Consider the following 16,570-nt stretch of genomic DNA (forward strand, 5'->3'; position numbering starts at 1 on the left):
CTGAGCCAGAGAAAGTCGCGCTGTGGGGCGGAACCTGCCGGCCCGGCGGGCCCCGGCCTGGGGTTCCCGTTGGCGTCTGACGCGGCACGCGGCGAGGCACAGCTCAAAACCGGCATCAGCTGAAACGTGCCCTGTCGAAGTCTCGAATCTAAGCTAAAGTAGAGCTTGAAACAAGGTTAAGACTGAGCTGCTTAAGAATGAAACGCACCTGCTCAGCTGAGCACTGGGTTTTTTTTTTTCTCCTGATACTTCTTACTTCTGCCATCAAGTTGTGGTCGTCCACACAGAAGAGGGAGGAGAGGCAGGTATGCCTCCTGTGACGTGAGGTACATCACAGTATCAGCCCAGGAGCCCGATCACAACACCGGTGTAATAACTGCATGTCAGACGAGTGGAATAAGCGGGAACCCGATGAATGAGCAAAGTAGCTACATGAATATTAGATCTCAGTTTAACCACGTGCAAAATGAGCTAAGGGAAGCAAGACTAATAGGAGTTGCCACCCCGTCATTGATAGATCAAACGAATGTTTCTGCACTCTAAACCCTGAAAAACCTCATCTAATCCCACCATGCACATGATGGGAGCCAGAGCAATACAGGTGTGGCTATGATGAAAGCCCTTAAATGGGAAAACCGTTCAGGGTTCCACCACCAATAGCACTTCTTTTCTCAGTTTTATGATGTTTATTCTTTGCACCAAGATTATGATTTCAGTTATATGATTCAATACCATCATATTCTGCTGATTGTCTTTCCCTATTTTGTCCATCTTTGTACACTTTATCTCTGTGAAACTGGAGACTTTTTGATATGTTTGTAGTATATTGGATCCCTATTCTTATTTGAAGCTTGTAATTCCTAAAGAAATACAAGTCAAACCCATAGGTTTTCATTAATTATCTTCTAAGCCAAACCAAGTGATGTTTGTCGCTCTCAGTTGATGCAGGACATACGTGTGTAGAGATAGAACCAAAATTATTATCTTAATGGCCAATCTGACAAGCCACCTTCTCCTTCATATTTTTAGCAGTTACCTAGAAGGAAAAAAAAGTCATAGCCTGCAGTAAATAATTTTAAAATAACTTTGAAGATAGTTGGCTACTACAGAGTAGTTTTCATTGTTCAGTAATTTGATTTTAATTATGCAGTATGGACTTTAATACATTCAGATGCAAGGTTGTCTAGGAACAGAGAATGAATGTAAATTGCAGGAGAGAAAATGTCTGTCTAGTGGAAAGCTTCACCACTGAGAAGGGCTTTTTGTTTAATAACTGACAACCAAAAATATCTGGAGCACCAGTGCAGTTTGTAGCATTAGAACAGTTTAACTCTTATTTGGACTAACAGACAATGTGCAGTATGACTATCAATGTTTTTAAAAGGATGCTGTAAAATTGTGGAGGACAGCTAGAGGTAAGAAATAATTGTGTGGGCTGAAAAAGCTGTTTCACAGTGGGAACAGATAACCTTAATTTATCAAGATTTAGTAAGCAATAATACGTTTGAAGCATTCACAGGGAAGGGAGGGAAGATAATGCTGAGGTCTAGTTGAATGTTTGAATGTCTGTTAAGATTGAGTCACTACAGGGTGAACTTTGATATTCGCGAACTGGAAATAATACTGATTCTTAAGAGGATTTTTTGCATCAGGTGAGGTTGTGGTATATTGTAAGTAGCATTTGCTACATTAGTTATCATTCTGAATGAATTTGAAACTGTGCAGATCTCATGCCATTTCCAGCTACATGTCCCTCCTTTGTACTCTCCTTGTTTAAAGATAACGCTGAAGAGAGATCTGTTTTTCTGACGACTCTTCCTCCTACGAACTGCTGGGGAAGTGAACCTCCTTTGCACTCAGCCTCTCAGGCTTTGTGCGTGTGTGCGTCCGACAGTGTCCAAGGCATCAATAAAGCTTCCCACTGCTGTGTGCAAGAAATAAGCCACAGCTTTGTTTGGGGCCTGTATTTGCAGTTCATTAGCTTGTCTTGCTCTGCTCTAGCATCTGTGCAGAGCTTGGAATACATTTCATATTTGAAGCTGTCTTGGTGCAGTGCAGTGCATCTGATTGACGCTCACCTCATATCTCAGGTTTGGCCTTTGTTGCACAGATCTCCTTACTGAATCTCTGAGGAGCTGTTGGAAGCACTTTGTATTGGGCTCCAGGGCAGTCCGGGAAGGCAGTATAGCCGGAGAACTAACGCGGTCGTTTGATCTGATATTCAAATCTCTGCTTTGGCTTGGATGGATCAAACCCCTCTGCAAGATAGGGCCACATTTATGACTACAAGTGGCAGAGATTTTACAACAATAAGAAATCACAGAGTAGCCACGTATGTAGAGTTTTAACAAGGGGGGACTGGAATCCAAATACATGGTATAAAAGCAATAGAATTTGAACAGGAACTCAGAGGAAAAAAATAAAATGTCTGAGTGAGATTCAGAAACTTCTGTTGGAAACCTTTTAGAATATTTTGTATAGAGGTTCTGCCATCTCTCCTTAAGGGTAACTCACTTTAGATAAAAGTGACAATGCAGAGACATTCAGGTGGATGAGATTAAATTGGGTCATAGTGCAGAATAACAATTTATCTGTCAAATGACTTCAGGTTACAGGCAGAGCCAAAGTACTAGATCTTCCATGCAATACATGAAAGTCATAGTTAATGAAAACACAGAGGTAAAATGATAAAATACTTTGAAAATTATTTTGCATATTACAGTAGACAGTTCTCTCAAGAAGATTAGACAAGATTTGTGGAGACGAGTAAAAATGTAATCACAAAATCAAGAATTATTATATAGGTGACAGACTAGCACAATTTGTATTTTTTCAAGCAATAACAAAATAAGAATTCAGGATGCACTGGAAGTACAAATTATTTTCTATTTCTGCACAAGTCAGGATGTGTTTAAGTGTAACATCTTAATTGGTGACCAGGACAATTGGACAGAATGCATCTTTATCAGGGTTGCAGATGACACTGAAATGGGGGGGAGCAGTCAACACACTGGAGGGTAGGGTATTCAGAGGAACTGTGTCTTGTCAAAGCCAGTGTTTTGCTAGAAAGCAAGCAAGCTTAGCTTTCTGAAGTACTGGCTAAGGGAATCTCTTTGAGGGTTTTTTTTCACAGACTGTTGCAAGTCTGTAAAAATTCAAGCCATGCCTCCAGAACTGTATTTGGTAAAAAGGTTCTGGTTACGAACGTCCAGTCTGAGTTTTCTACTTTGATGAGTGTGGGTAACCGAAGAAGCAGTTCTTAATGTACCCGATGTGCAGGTGTGTTGTAAAGAATATGAAAGGCATTGTCCCAAAATTAATATTCAGTTTAGTGACTGCAAGGGCAGAAGCGGTGAGGAAACAATTTTTCATGAACATAACATTGGAAATTAAAATGTGTTAATTTTTTGCTGTTAAGACTTGGTTTATTTGCTTATAATCCCATGTGGCAATACTTTAGAGCATCATGTACCCTTAATTGCTGATGCATGGTTCTCTAAGATCCGTGTTTTGTGACTAGTAAAATTGTTCATCTCTGTTCAGAAGAACTTTTAACCAGTGTTACTCTCAGAACAAGGAACTCTCAGTTTTCCATATTGAGAACAAACAAGATGCTCTGATTTTTCTATGGGAAACAGAAGAAGCTGATGTTATTGTCTCTCTGCTGTTTGGAGGAGCGAGTGTTTCAGCACTGAACAGCTGGAATGAAAAGTTAACGATGGGAGAGATCCAAGGACTGTTTAGAAAGGGAAAAAAATGGCATACAATACTGTGTTTTTCACTTCTAGCTATATAAGAAAATGATCTACAAAATCTGCAAAAATCATTTGCTGAGAATGAGTTTGCCTCCAGGGGAGCCAGTCTGTGTTGCCAGATTCAACCGTGATTCCAGGACGCGAGTTCCTGACCACTATCAGATATATACTGACCTATATATGATTACTTAAGCCATATACTTACCCCACTAGGCATAAGAACTCACAGTTGAGTTAACACTTTTTGTTCTGGCCTTGCACTGTAGGATTTACTTTTATGTTGCAAGCAGAATTCCCCAGGCACTCATACTTTGCCCCCTGGCACAGATGATGTCCTGCCAGATGGAAAATCTGTCAACATTTGTTTGGGTAATGAAGTCTTTACAAATATTTGGCTCATTGCCATAGTTGTTTGGCACAGACAGGAGAAAATGTAGAAGCTTCACTCATGCATAAGGCTTCATCTGCTTACACTACAGTTTAAGGGGTGAACAGTCGTTAGGAGAAACGGAATGCTCTAGATGTTCATATAGCCTTGAATTACCTGAAAATTGTGAGTGAATGCATTCAGAGATTCATATAGATACAAACCAATGAATTTGGTTATTTATTTGAACTTTTTTAGAATAGCTACGTGTTCAGCCAAAACCCTTAGGTGCAATGCTATCTCTTAGAAACTTGTCCAAAAATATACTGCACAAATGCTTATCTGGGAGCTCAGTTTATATTAAGACTCCTTGTATTTGCAATTTATGACTTGAGCTGTAGAGAGATTTTTTTAAAAGATTTCTGTTTCCACATCCAGTTAGACACATAGTGAAAGCTGCCTTTAAAAACAATAAAGGGTTTTATGTCGGTTTAGGCTACCTCCCTTCACAAAGTTTGGAGGACCTGAGTTATCTTTCAACTAAAGCCTTATGTCACAGTCTGCTAATGTTGACCAGTGGGCTCAGATTTTTCTGGGAGACCACACGGTGTGATAAAAAATACAGGTTTTTTTCTTCCCAGGAAAGTGAGGCCAGTATTGGTACTGACATACAGAAATAATCAGACTCAGAATGAAGAGCAGTGGTTTTACAACAGAAAGGAGTCAGTGGTCTCCTCATGTTATTTAATCGTTATCTCCTACTATAGATTGTGTTTCAGTGCACAAGTAGAAACTTGTGCATGATCAGATGTGTTACTAAGCAGATGGATTGTTTGCCATTGTACAACCTGAAACTTTTATCAGAGCTTATGGCATTATTACTGGATCTAATTCACTGTCATCGTCAAGCCTGAAAGGCATGATTATTACATGTCATTCTGCTCAATTGTTCACTAATAGGGTAGCGTGCTCTGTTAGCCACTTAAAGATGGAAGCAGGTGGTTTTGCTACAATTACTTGATAGAACTGAGGAACTGGAAAGGGCTTAGCTGACCTAAAAGTACTGAGTGCTTTCTTTAGCACTTACGCATCTTAAACATCACTCCTCTGGATTCTTTTCCATTCAGATATTGATTTCAATTAAGACACTAAAAATTATAATACTTCTGATGAAAACACTGAGTGACAAAGACTGAATTATATCGCTGTATTGCTACCCTTTGGTAGCCTTACCAGGTCTTTCTATGTCTTCAAAGATGTTGAATAGCACAGGGACAGAGGACTATACCTCATAGGAGTCTTCAGATGAGACCTTTGAAGATGCAGGAACATTTACTCATAGTTACTTTCTGTCTTGCTGTGGCCAGGGAAGGAGCCAGTGCTGCTTCACAGTGGTTAAAATTGCCCCCTAAAATGTCTGTTTGTCTGGACTGTCTGCTAGAGTAGCGAGTAGTGCTTACCTAGCCCTGCAACACTGGTAGCCGACAGTAGAGGCTTTTTATAAATGTTTTTTAATTATCTTATGTAGATAATGGCTAATCTTAGAAGTGACTATCCTGGGCTTTCTGCTATCTCTAGTATTTTCCTACTTCGGTGAGAATTTTATGTTCAGAAATACTTATCATTTTATGCCATAGTAGGGTCTGCTGTGCTTGATTGTCAGCCAAGACAGTAGCATTCTCTCATGCACAAGTAGTGATCATGGGTCTATTTCTGTGAATTTATAATCTGTAGCTAATTCACTTCTGGGCACAGTATATTTAGCATCCATTAACATAAAAAACAAAGGTTTTAGTTACCAATACTTTCTGGAGACCAGTGATGCATGGTATTCCTCAGGGGTCAGTATTGAGACCGGCGCTGTTTAACATCTTTGTCAGCAACATGGCCAATGGAATTGAGGCACCCTCAGTCAGTTTGCCAACGACACTGAGCTGTGTGGTGCGGCTGACACGCTGGAGAGAAGCGATGCCATCCAGAGGAACCCTGACAGGCTGGAGAAGGGGGCCCATGCAAACTTCATGGAGTTCAACAAGGCCAAGTGCAAGGTCCTGCACATGGATCGGGGCAATCCCAAGCACAGATACAGGCTAGGTGGAGAATGGCTTGAGAGCAGCCCTGAGAAGGACATGGGGCTGTTGGTTGATGAGAAGCTCAACACTTGGCAATGTTTTTAGCCCAGATAGCCAACCGTATCCTGGGCTGCATCAGAAGTGTGGCCAGCAGGTCAAGGGAGGGGATTCTCCCCCTTTACTCTGCTCTCGTGAGATTCCCCCTGCAGTGCTGAGTCCAGCTCTGGGGACACCAACATCAGAAGGACATGGACCTGCTCAAGCGGGACCAGAGGAGGCCACGAAGATGATTGGGGGCTGGAGCACCTCCCCTGTGAGGACAGGCTGGGAGAGTTGGAGTTGTTCAGCCTGGAGAGACAAGGCTCCGGGAGGACCTTAGAGCAGCCTTCCAGTACCTAGAGTGGGCCTATAAGAAAGCTGGAGGGGGACTTTTTACAAGGGCATGTAGTGATAGCACAAGGGTTAATGGCTTTTAACTGAAAGAGGGTAGATTTAGAATAGATGTAAAGAAGATGTTCTTCCCTGTGAGGGGGGTGAGGCCCTGGCACAGGCTGCCCAGAGCAGCTGTGGCTGCCCCCTCCCTGGAAGGGTTCAAGGCCAGGTTGGACGGGGCTTTGGGCAACCTGGGCTGGTGGAAGGTGGCCCTGCCCATGGTAGTGGGGTTGGAACTAGATGATCTTTAAGGACCCGTCCAACTCAAACCATTGTGTGATTCTATGATAAATACTGAGATGATTCACCAAGTTCTAATCATTTTCTTGACACTTTCTTTCATACAGGTTCATAGCCAAGAACATTATGAAGCTGCAGCGTCTGGGGATAACCCATGTTCTGAATGCAGCAGAGGGGAAGTCATTCATGCATGTGAACACTAATGCAGAGTTCTATGAAGGCACAGGCATCAGATACCATGGCATTAAAGCTAATGATACACAAGAATTTAATCTCAGTCGCTATTTTGAGGAGGCAGCTGATTTTATTGAGAAAGCACTTTCCCAGAAGGATGGTAAGGCAAACTGAAATATCTTTCTACCATGTTTTCTGTGCACTGCATATGTTTCTTAGCAATTTATTTTACTGTTTAAAATGGTTCCTTGCTCAGATTATCAGCTGAACAACCAAGTCAGGAATTCAGATTGAGGCTCTGGATCAAAGACACCAGAATACACAATAAGACATCTTAATCTTCTGTCTATACCTGTAGTTCTCCAGTATATGACAAATGGAAGTCTGTCACTCTAGGGGTGACTTTGAAAAGTGAAACAGCTAGTGCATCCTTTAATAGTGCCTTTTTTGGAAGATGTGTTCTTATTTTTCCTTAGAAGTGGTAAATCACATAAAAAAATAAAATAAGTTCAGGATCTAAGTTGTTGGGGGCCCCAATTACCATAAAAATTTGAGAACAAGGGCACAAAAAAAGAAATCAACGTCCACTATAGTTCAGCAGCCAGGAAGCCCCATTTTCATCGGGGTGGGTGCACCTGCCACACACACCAGAAATTATAAATTAAAGGCAGAAGTGATACAAGTAATGCATTGCTGAAGAGTACACACACAACTTGCTATATGTTTTTTTTCCCAAATGTACAATAAGGATAGAGAATGTGGCCTCCCAATTTTTGTTACATTTAAATCATTAAATTAAGATTGCAGGAAGGCTGTAGATGGTACTTGCATTGTTGTTGATTGCCACATTTCTCTACAGTGTGTTGCCTCAGAGCAGAAATCCTAGGACATAGTGCAGTGGGCCAGATGGTGTTTGTTGTTGTCTTACTATTTCAGAATACCAGTTATTTCTACACATGCTTAATTCCTTTCTTCTTTCATGACTGAATGTGAAAAAGGAGGAACAAGAGCTCCCACAATTCTAGAAGTTCTGTCTCCAAAATTGACAAAAGGGGTGCTAGAGCTGTGTTGTGCTTTTGACAGGTGAAAAATTTTACCTCTCATCTGGTGGACTATGAAAAATTCTAAAAATTGAAATGCAGCTCTTCCAGTTAGCATTGTGACTCACTGAAACAGGTTAGTTAGTGACTTGCACAGTAGGAATGGTCTAACAGTGCCAGCTGTGCCGTGACTGTCCCTGCTCAGTTTGATCTAAACAGTTGCAGAGGCAATCTGAATTTACAGTAGCAGTTCTGTTTACTGAACCTTTCAGTCTTAGTAGTTGTCTACCATGCCTGCCACTGTTGTTCTACTGTGGTAAAAAAAAGAGGAGCTTTGTAGCTGGGTGATACTGGACCCAGTTTTAAGATTAGCTAGTTACTGAAATTTGATCGTTTTGTTTGACATTGAAGTGTAAAGTAAGGACAACGAAGTGGGATGCAGTAGTATTTTCCTTCAATTTCATTTTAGCACTGCAGCTGCATGAAGTTCTGGACAGCAGTCTGGTGTACTAAAGGTCTGGCAGGCAGCCCTTAAGACAGTGCCTGGCCCTTTTGCTTCTGACCATTTGCAGAGGGAAAGTCAATTGTCTTACACATACATGACCAATAATCTCTAAATCTTGCTCATTTATGCCTACGGGCTCTGAAGAAATGTTGAGGATTAATTGTTTTAACTTGCTACTGATTATAGAGATTTGCCTTGAGATGAGAAGCCTCTGCAGCTCAAGGTAAATGTGGTAACAGGCTTGCTGTTGCTATAGTTCAAAGCAAGTTGTGGTTATGATGAAAATGTGTGTGTATGGTTCAGCTGTTCTCTTGTCTCAGAAAAAAATTTACTCTGGAGAGTAGCCTTGGGCCATATCTCCCACAGCATTTGGGAAGGGGAAAATTTTTGTGTCTGGAAAAGCAGGTCAAAGAGGAAGCAGCTGAGAAGCAATAGAATCGAGTTACATTTCTCTAAGGGAGCAGTGGCCTGCTTTACTGTTGGATATCTCCCTACAGGATTTACCCATGTGGTGGTTTAACCTTGTCTGGATGCCAGGTACCCACCAAGCTACTCTATCACTCACCCTCCTCAGTTGGAGAGGGGGAGAAGAATATGATGAAAGGCTCATGGGTCAAGATAAGGACAGGGTGATCACTCAGCAATTACTGTAATGGACAAAACAGACTTGACTTGGGGAAATTAATTTAATTTATTACCAATCAAATCAAAGTAGTATAAGAAGATATAAAACCAAATCTTAAACCACTTTCCCCCCACCCCTCTTTTCTTTTTGGGCTCAACTTCACTCCCACTTTTCTCTATCTCCTCACCCTGAGTGGCACAAAGGGACAGGGAATGGGCACTGCAGTCAGTTCATTACATGTTTTCTTTGCTGCTTCCTCCTCCTCCAGCATGGCATCCTGTCCACAGGGTGCAGTCCTTCAGGAACAGACTGCTCTCGCATGGGTCTCCCACACAGTCACAAGTCCTGCGAGGAACTTGCTCCAGCATGGGGTTCCCCATGGGCTGCAGGTGGATCTCTGCTCCACCGTGGACTTCCATGGGTGCAGGACACAACCTGCAGGGAAATCTCTGCTTGGGTGCCTGGAGCACCTCCTCTCCCTCCTTCTTCGCTGACCTTGGTCGCTGCAGAGTCATTTCTCTCACATACTCTCACTCCACTCTCCCAGCTGCTGTTGTGCAGCATGTTTTTCCCCTTCTTAAATTACAGAGGCGCTACCAACATTGCTGATGGGCTCAGCTTTGGCCAGCAACAGGTCCATCTCGAAGGTCACTGACACTGGCTCCATCAGACATGGGGGAAGCTTCTGACATGTTCTCACCCCTGTAGACCCTCCCACTACCCCAGAGCTGCCATGCAAACCCAATACAACCCAAAAAATAATCTAGAATGAGTTCCCTAATCATTTAGCTGGAAGCATTTTACTGATACTGGCATAGGTGTGATTAGACATTTCTGGTTCTTGTTGATGCACAGTCATCAGTTTCATTTACTTGAGTGTTAATGTAGCTTCATAAAAAGGCAGGTATGATTCAACATGGAGTTAGCATAGGAATTGGCCGCAATGCAGCAAAAAGGCCGGATATCTTTGAGATGCGATATATGACAAACAGCATATTTCTCTGTCTTCAGTGTATTTAAACTTTATTTATTTGTGCTCTTCAAAGCACATCTTTAGGGGTCATCTTTAGGAGCAAGGCTTATTCTAAACCACAAAAGATTGGAGAAGTGTAGTAAATAGATACAGTTCGACTCTTTGTAATATAGTAGCAAATATGACTTAGTATGGATGTTTGATATGCAACCATATTTTTCTGCATTACCCTTGATGACAGACTGTGTAGTTACTAACAGTGATAGCACTTTTCATCTAAGTTCTGTATGTCTTCTGCAGCTTCGGAATTTACAGTTCTCAAGCTGCTTAACAACTAAAATTATTACACTTTACATCCCAGCTATTTCATGTTGATTTTCAAACATATATTCCAGTATAACCCAAATTATGACCTGTCTTCCCTGCAGGACAAGTGTTTGTGCACTGCCGTGAGGGCTACAGCCGTTCTCCTACACTGGTCATCGCCTACCTCATGCTTCGCCAGAACATGGATGTCAAGTCTGCACTGAGCACTGTCCGGCAGAAGCGAGAGATCGGCCCCAATGATGGCTTTCTAAGGCAGCTTTGTCAGCTCAATGAGCAATTAGTGAAGGAGGGCAAACTGAAGCCCTAGAACAGAGCACCGTAGTATTTTTTGAAGTTTCTCAAACCATCAGAGGACATCTTAGGTGCTTTAGATTTCCAAACCCCAACCACCAAGCTAAATCACGTAACATGAGAGAGACAGAATTCCTGCTCTTGTCTAGTGATAGTATCTTTGTTGAATTCTGGGTCTGTCTTTCAAGATGACACAAAACTGTGTCACTGTTTGGAGCTGTTGCAATAAAGAGATGTTTTTAGAGGGGTAACTCCAGTGATAAAAGCTGTCTTCACATGTATTTCAGAGCCCCCTGCAGACTCTGTGGTTTGCATTGATATTGAGTATGATTCATTTAAGCCTTGTCTTGTATCCCACCAGAGCACCATTTTCTGAGAACACAAACACATCTCTTCACTCACTCTTAAATGAGGTACTGTATTTTCTAAAGCTTCTTCTTCATGTACACAGGTGCCTAAAGTTTGAGTGTATGAGCTTCAAGGAATGGAGAAGCATATATGCAAATGCACAGATGCACTCACTTGTAAAATGACTTGTATGCAGTGTTGTGTTTAGTAGATTTATACAATACACAGTGTGTGGTAGTAAAGCCATTCAGAGCCCAGTCTTGATGCACACTGTTTTCCCAAGAATATTCGTACCTCTTGCTGTTGTGATTGACATGAAATAGTCTGATATTAAATGCTCCCTTATTTTTGTTTTGAAGTCATACTAGAAAAAAATGTCAACAGCAAATGTTGAGGAAAAAAAAAACTCAAGAAAGGAAGAAATCATGTCTATAGGAGTGCTTGTACTGGATGTATGATAAAATCCTAAAGTATCAGAATATAATGGGTCCCGAAGCTTGCACTGAATTACAGTATCTCTCTCCCTTCTTTACTACCATTGTTTATCAATATAAAATGGAATGAGCACATATGCAGATTACTTCCAGTAGGCCAGCACAGGTGTGCTTACAAAGCAGTCTGCAGAAGTAGACTCGAGTTCTTGGATTGCTTGCGTGGTATCATCAAATAGAAATTAGCACTGTTACATACCACATGGAATAGGAAACATTTCCTTTCTATTCAAATAAATGACATCTTGGTTTGACGTACAAGTGAAATGAGTCATTGCAATGTTGAGATAGCGCTTTGTTTACATTATGCCTGATGGTGTGTATATGTGTACCCATGAGTTACAGCACTGTATTAACACAAAGGATCTCCCACTGCAAACCCGGAATTGTTGGTTAAACTAACAGAACCTGAGATGTATGTTTTCCCTTTTTATCTGTGCTTTAATGTAGGTTTAGATTGAAGATCTTAACACTATTTTAAATAGAAACACTGTTGTATTAGTAACACATGTAAGCCCAGATCTAATTTTGTATATTCAGTTCACTAATCAAAAATCACAAAGGATGTACATTGTTTTACCTCTTGTTTGGCTTATGTCGTATCAGGGGATGGCAGGGGGGGAGTCCTGTACAGCTAGATGACTTTCTTGAAATTAAACTCCAGAGGCGATTATTCTGGTTGAAGATCAGGCTTATTTCTGTTTCCTTGCACAGGATGGAAACTGCCAAATCAAGTAGCCTTTTCACTTTTGTGTCCTTTAAAGGGACAACTGAGGACCACTGCATAGTGTTTCCTTTCACCTCCCTACAGTCAGTCAGTATCTAGTGCTTGCTTTGAATCAGGATGCTTCAGTAATAATAAGCAGTAGTCATTTTCGTTGGCTAATTACATACATGTTTGCTTTCTTCCATTATAACAGTATTAAATGAATTGCTTCAAAATTCTAGTTATTAATTTCATGCTGTGTAGCTTGGGGAGTAGGAATACTGGCCTTATCTTTTCTACTGTACTGACTTTTTCATACTGCAGTCCTATTTATAAATCGTAATTTTTTAAATTTTTACTGTAGGCAGAGATTTTTTTTTCTGTCTTGTCTCACACCATATATGCATAATACCTATCTGCACTACATTTAAAAAAAAAAAAAAAAAGGAGATTGATATGCATGCACTTTTCTCTGACTTGTTACTTAGAAGTCAAAAGTTACAGTCCATTAAAGAGCCCAGAAACCGTTAGGCATTATATTTTTTGTTACTCTTCCGTAGATTGTAAGAAGGCTAATAGTTGTCAGATTAAAACTGGAATGGTTTACTAAAATTGAGCCTGTTTACCTATGGTAATTTGTTCTTAAAATCAAGATGTTCTTTTAATTCGTAGGACACTGCTCACTTCTAGTGGTAAGTTCAGTAGTACTCTGGCCTATTTATCTCAGTATAACAAAACTGATTTAACAAACGTTTTGTAATATGAAGGTGGAGAGGAATAAATAAGACAGTACTGATTTTTAAAATTGAACTGTAAAACGGTAGATCCTATTTCGAGTTACTGATAGGTGACTCAGTAATGAAACCATTTCTAGCTCTGCTTTTAGAGTAGGTTAAAAATAGAATGTCATACCACTGCTCCATTAATGGAATGTACCCTTCCTCTTTTAGACTTGTCTTGCTGTTCAAGTACAGTAATGTTGCAATTTCCTCTGCCTGTTTTAGCTGGCCAAGACGAGGTTGTATGCCTCTAATCCATAATAATATGCTGTATCATTATGGATTATTTATCTAAATTCCTCTTTGTGATTGTAGAAGGAAAGATTGTATAAAAACGAATGAGCGCTTTATTTCCATGTAATATGAAATTGAGAAGGTATTTTTTTATTCCTCTGAAATGGCTGTGCACCTGCCCTTTTTTTAAAACAACTATTTGTTGCACATAGCAACACTACATTTTGGGAGTTTAAACCTATTGGTTATAGCTAAACCAGTGTGATCTCAATTTAAATTAATATGCTTATGCTGAATAGCAGCGTGGTACTTTTTGTGTTGATCACACTCTGGAGAAGGAATGGGGTCTCTGTAAAATATGCATCTATCATAGAACAAAGATATCTACCATGTCTAATCCAGCACAATGAAAGAAAAAGCAATAGCTTGGGGGGGTTGTACTTAAGAGTTAGTAAAGTTGGAGAGGGTAGAAGAGTGGAGGCAAGAATCTATTAGCATTTTATAGCAAGAACAAAGAAGAAGGTCCAGATAGATAAAATTATATACGTAAAATTCACCTTCTGCTCATGCCGAACTAAATTTTTCTCAGCTGTTGCATAAGCACAGAAGTATCTAACTAAACATTAAAAGCAAAATTAACTTCTCTAAGCACTTTTTTCATCCTTTGGTCCTTTAGCTGAGGCTACAATGTTGACAACAAGTGTTGTATCTAGCATGCCACTCTGAAGCATAGGTACTGCCAGAAATTACTTCATGAGAGAATGTTGCTGTATGTCGCTGCTGAAAAGCGAACATTTCATGGAGTTATTTCAAACTTAGATTTAATTGCATCCAAATGCAGGACTAGCAGCCACAATATGTTGCACTGTAATTCCATTTTTGGATGTTGAACGTGTGTTAGTATTGGACATGTTTTTGTCCTACAACATGAGTATGCCTGGCTTACCTCTCTTGGTGATGTGAGAATTAATTAATTTTCATAAAAGGCTTTGAAGATGAAAAGCACTGTGTATAAGAACACCACATGCTCTTTGAGTTGAAAAATGAACTTTTATCAAATACATCTTTCTCCTGCTGAGCAAAGGAGAACAGCAGAAAGGATATTTGCAGTGTTTGTTTTCATCAGTTAAATATTTCCATTGAGCTGTTTTCATAATTTAAAATATTTTCATTGGGCTCTCTTCTGTGTCCAGAACTAATTAAATCTCTGATGCTAGAACTAGAAGCAGGATTTTTTCCCTTCTATTTTTAGATCAGTTCTGCTAGTTTACCATAATGTTTTTAGCACAGAGGGGCTATCTAAGGGAATCTCACTTAGTATAGCAGAGGTTTCTTCTAAAATTACTTCCTGGGCTTGGCCAATGAGTAAAAATGAAAACAGAACAGGCCTGAGAGGTATCTTCTACGGATTTGTTTGTAGAATTAGTGTCCTATTCATTTCTTTATTCTGCAAATAAATCCTGGAAATCAGTTAAGTGTTGGGTTAGTTTTATTTTCATTCCAGTATGCCAAGGTCGCTGGCTAGCTGACTCACCAGATGGAGCTGTAGGCTTGTTATTCTTCACTAGAGAGTCATCATTCCATCCCTGAACAATGCTATTGTGTGAATCTAATGTATCCTTGTCTTACAACTGAAAAAGGCAAGCCACCAGAATGATTTATCGGTGCCTCTGCTGGTCTCTAGTGGGAGAATATTAACATTCCATTTATTCTTGGCTACTTGAAGATCACATCATAGGATTCAGACATATATTCACGAGGTAGTTTGTGACTCAGCAAAATTCTTAGTAGACAAATAAAAGTTGCTTGGGCAAGGGTGGCTTAGCAGCATTGTAGAAAAAGAGCTGTTTGAGAAGCCAACAAGTTCTTGAACGAGTCAGAAACTGAATTCCTGGGCAGTGTGTAAATTATGAGCCATTGTCCACGTAAGCTTAAATTGCACATGTATATTTTAGGGCCTGGATAGCTAACAGAACACCCCTTGGCCCAGGTGTGGGCAGAGGGGGTGCATAGCGAGCACCAGAAGGTACAAGTGACAGAACTGATTTCAGAAACTGGATTTATGTGCATGCCTTCATAGTACAGCATTGCCATGCAAGCACATCAGACAGAAGTCTGAGTCCAGAAAGCAGCAGCAGGGGATTCTGGCTAAGTATATGATACCAATTTACTCCTTGTACCTGCTTCCCTAAGATGTCTGTCTCCTTCTCAGCATGGCTAAGGGTGGTGTTTTTTCAGCTCAGAAAATAGCATCCCACATCTGAATATAGAGGATCCAAACTCAATTCCACCCTGGTGAGTGAGGGTTCATTCTAGAAGCATCTTCTAAATGTCTTTTTTTTTTTTTTTTTTTTTTTTTTTTTTTTTTTTTTTTTTAATCTGTGCTTAAATACTGCAAAAATCAATTGCTTGTGCAGGGCTGCAGCCCAGACCATGCATAAGTATAGCTTAATCATTGTAGTCTAGCCTGTTCTTTAAAGGAGAAAAAGAAAACCTCAAACCAACAAAAATTTACAATGAAAGTGGCTCCACAGCTCTCCAAGCTGGTGTATGCCTTTTCTTCAGAATCCTTTTTATTTGGTGGGCAATCATGTGATGCCCCTGTAAAGCTGTGTATCACTTTCTGTTGAACAGATTTCACCTGCAGCTCTAAGCCCAAAACAGACTTACTCATAAGTGAGAAAATCATGCTTGGAAAAACATTTGCAATGGCTGAGTGTTTGGGTTTCCCATATTGGTGAGATTGTCCTTAACTGCTTTGAGCAAAGGAAGCAGTTATTAATGAAAGATAATCAGTGCTGCTGCTGCTGATTGTGATTATAGGGAAAAGGGAATCAGCACATCTGAAGCAAATTATGTGACAACAACCTGTATTAAAGAATGATATTCTGACTGGCTGTGGAGAAAAAAAAATATCTTGTAAAAAGAATAGGATGTTGTATCCCTCCATAAAACCAGTCATTTCTAAGATGGTAGGATGCATAAGATGAAAAAAGGAGGAAGGAGAACAGACAGCAAGGACACAGAGTTGTATGCAATACAATGCAGGATTGCTTTTAGAGATTCTTTGTGATATTTGGAAAGGAGGGCTCTTCTGAGAATGCTAATCTCTATAATTTGGGGCAGAGCGAAAGGGTAGAAGAAAAAGCACGTCACTATTTCAGATGCTATTATTTTAGGAAGGGACCGTTGTACAGAGCAGGTATGCTAA

The 16,570-nt window shown here is 40.3% G+C and overlaps 1 protein-coding gene across 1 annotated transcript; it reads left to right on the forward strand.

Moving 5' to 3' along the window:
* The first annotated feature begins 5,653 nt into the window (after nucleotides 1–5,653).
* On the forward strand, nucleotides 5,654–14,829 carry DUSP3 (dual specificity phosphatase 3). Its single transcript, XM_026864746.1, has 3 exons — nucleotides 5,654–5,715; nucleotides 6,974–7,200; nucleotides 10,612–14,829. Exons 1-3 carry the CDS (start codon nucleotides 5,654–5,656, stop codon nucleotides 10,815–10,817), a joined length of 495 nt encoding a protein of 164 aa, XP_026720547.1. The 3' UTR covers nucleotides 10,818–14,829.
* Nucleotides 14,830–16,570: the final 1,741 nt, after the last annotated feature.

This window comes from Athene cunicularia, assembly GCF_003259725.1.
Source record: "Athene cunicularia isolate RWA chromosome 27 unlocalized genomic scaffold, athCun1 chr27_part1, whole genome shotgun sequence".
In the NCBI taxonomy this organism is placed as follows: Eukaryota; Metazoa; Chordata; class Aves; order Strigiformes; family Strigidae; genus Athene; species Athene cunicularia.

Bases quoted from the DNA above. Each gene is read 5' to 3' on its own strand.
- DUSP3 (XM_026864746.1), top strand. From the start codon at position 5,654: ATGGCTAATCTTAGAAGTGACTATCCTGGGCTTTCTGCTATCTCTAGT. The intron at 5,716-6,973 runs GTGAGAATTTTA...TCTTTCATACAG, and splicing joins TCTAGTATTTTCCTACTTCG to GTTCATAGCCAAGAACATTA. The intron at 7,201-10,611 runs GTAAGGCAAACT...TCTTCCCTGCAG, and splicing joins AGCACTTTCCCAGAAGGATG to GACAAGTGTTTGTGCACTGC.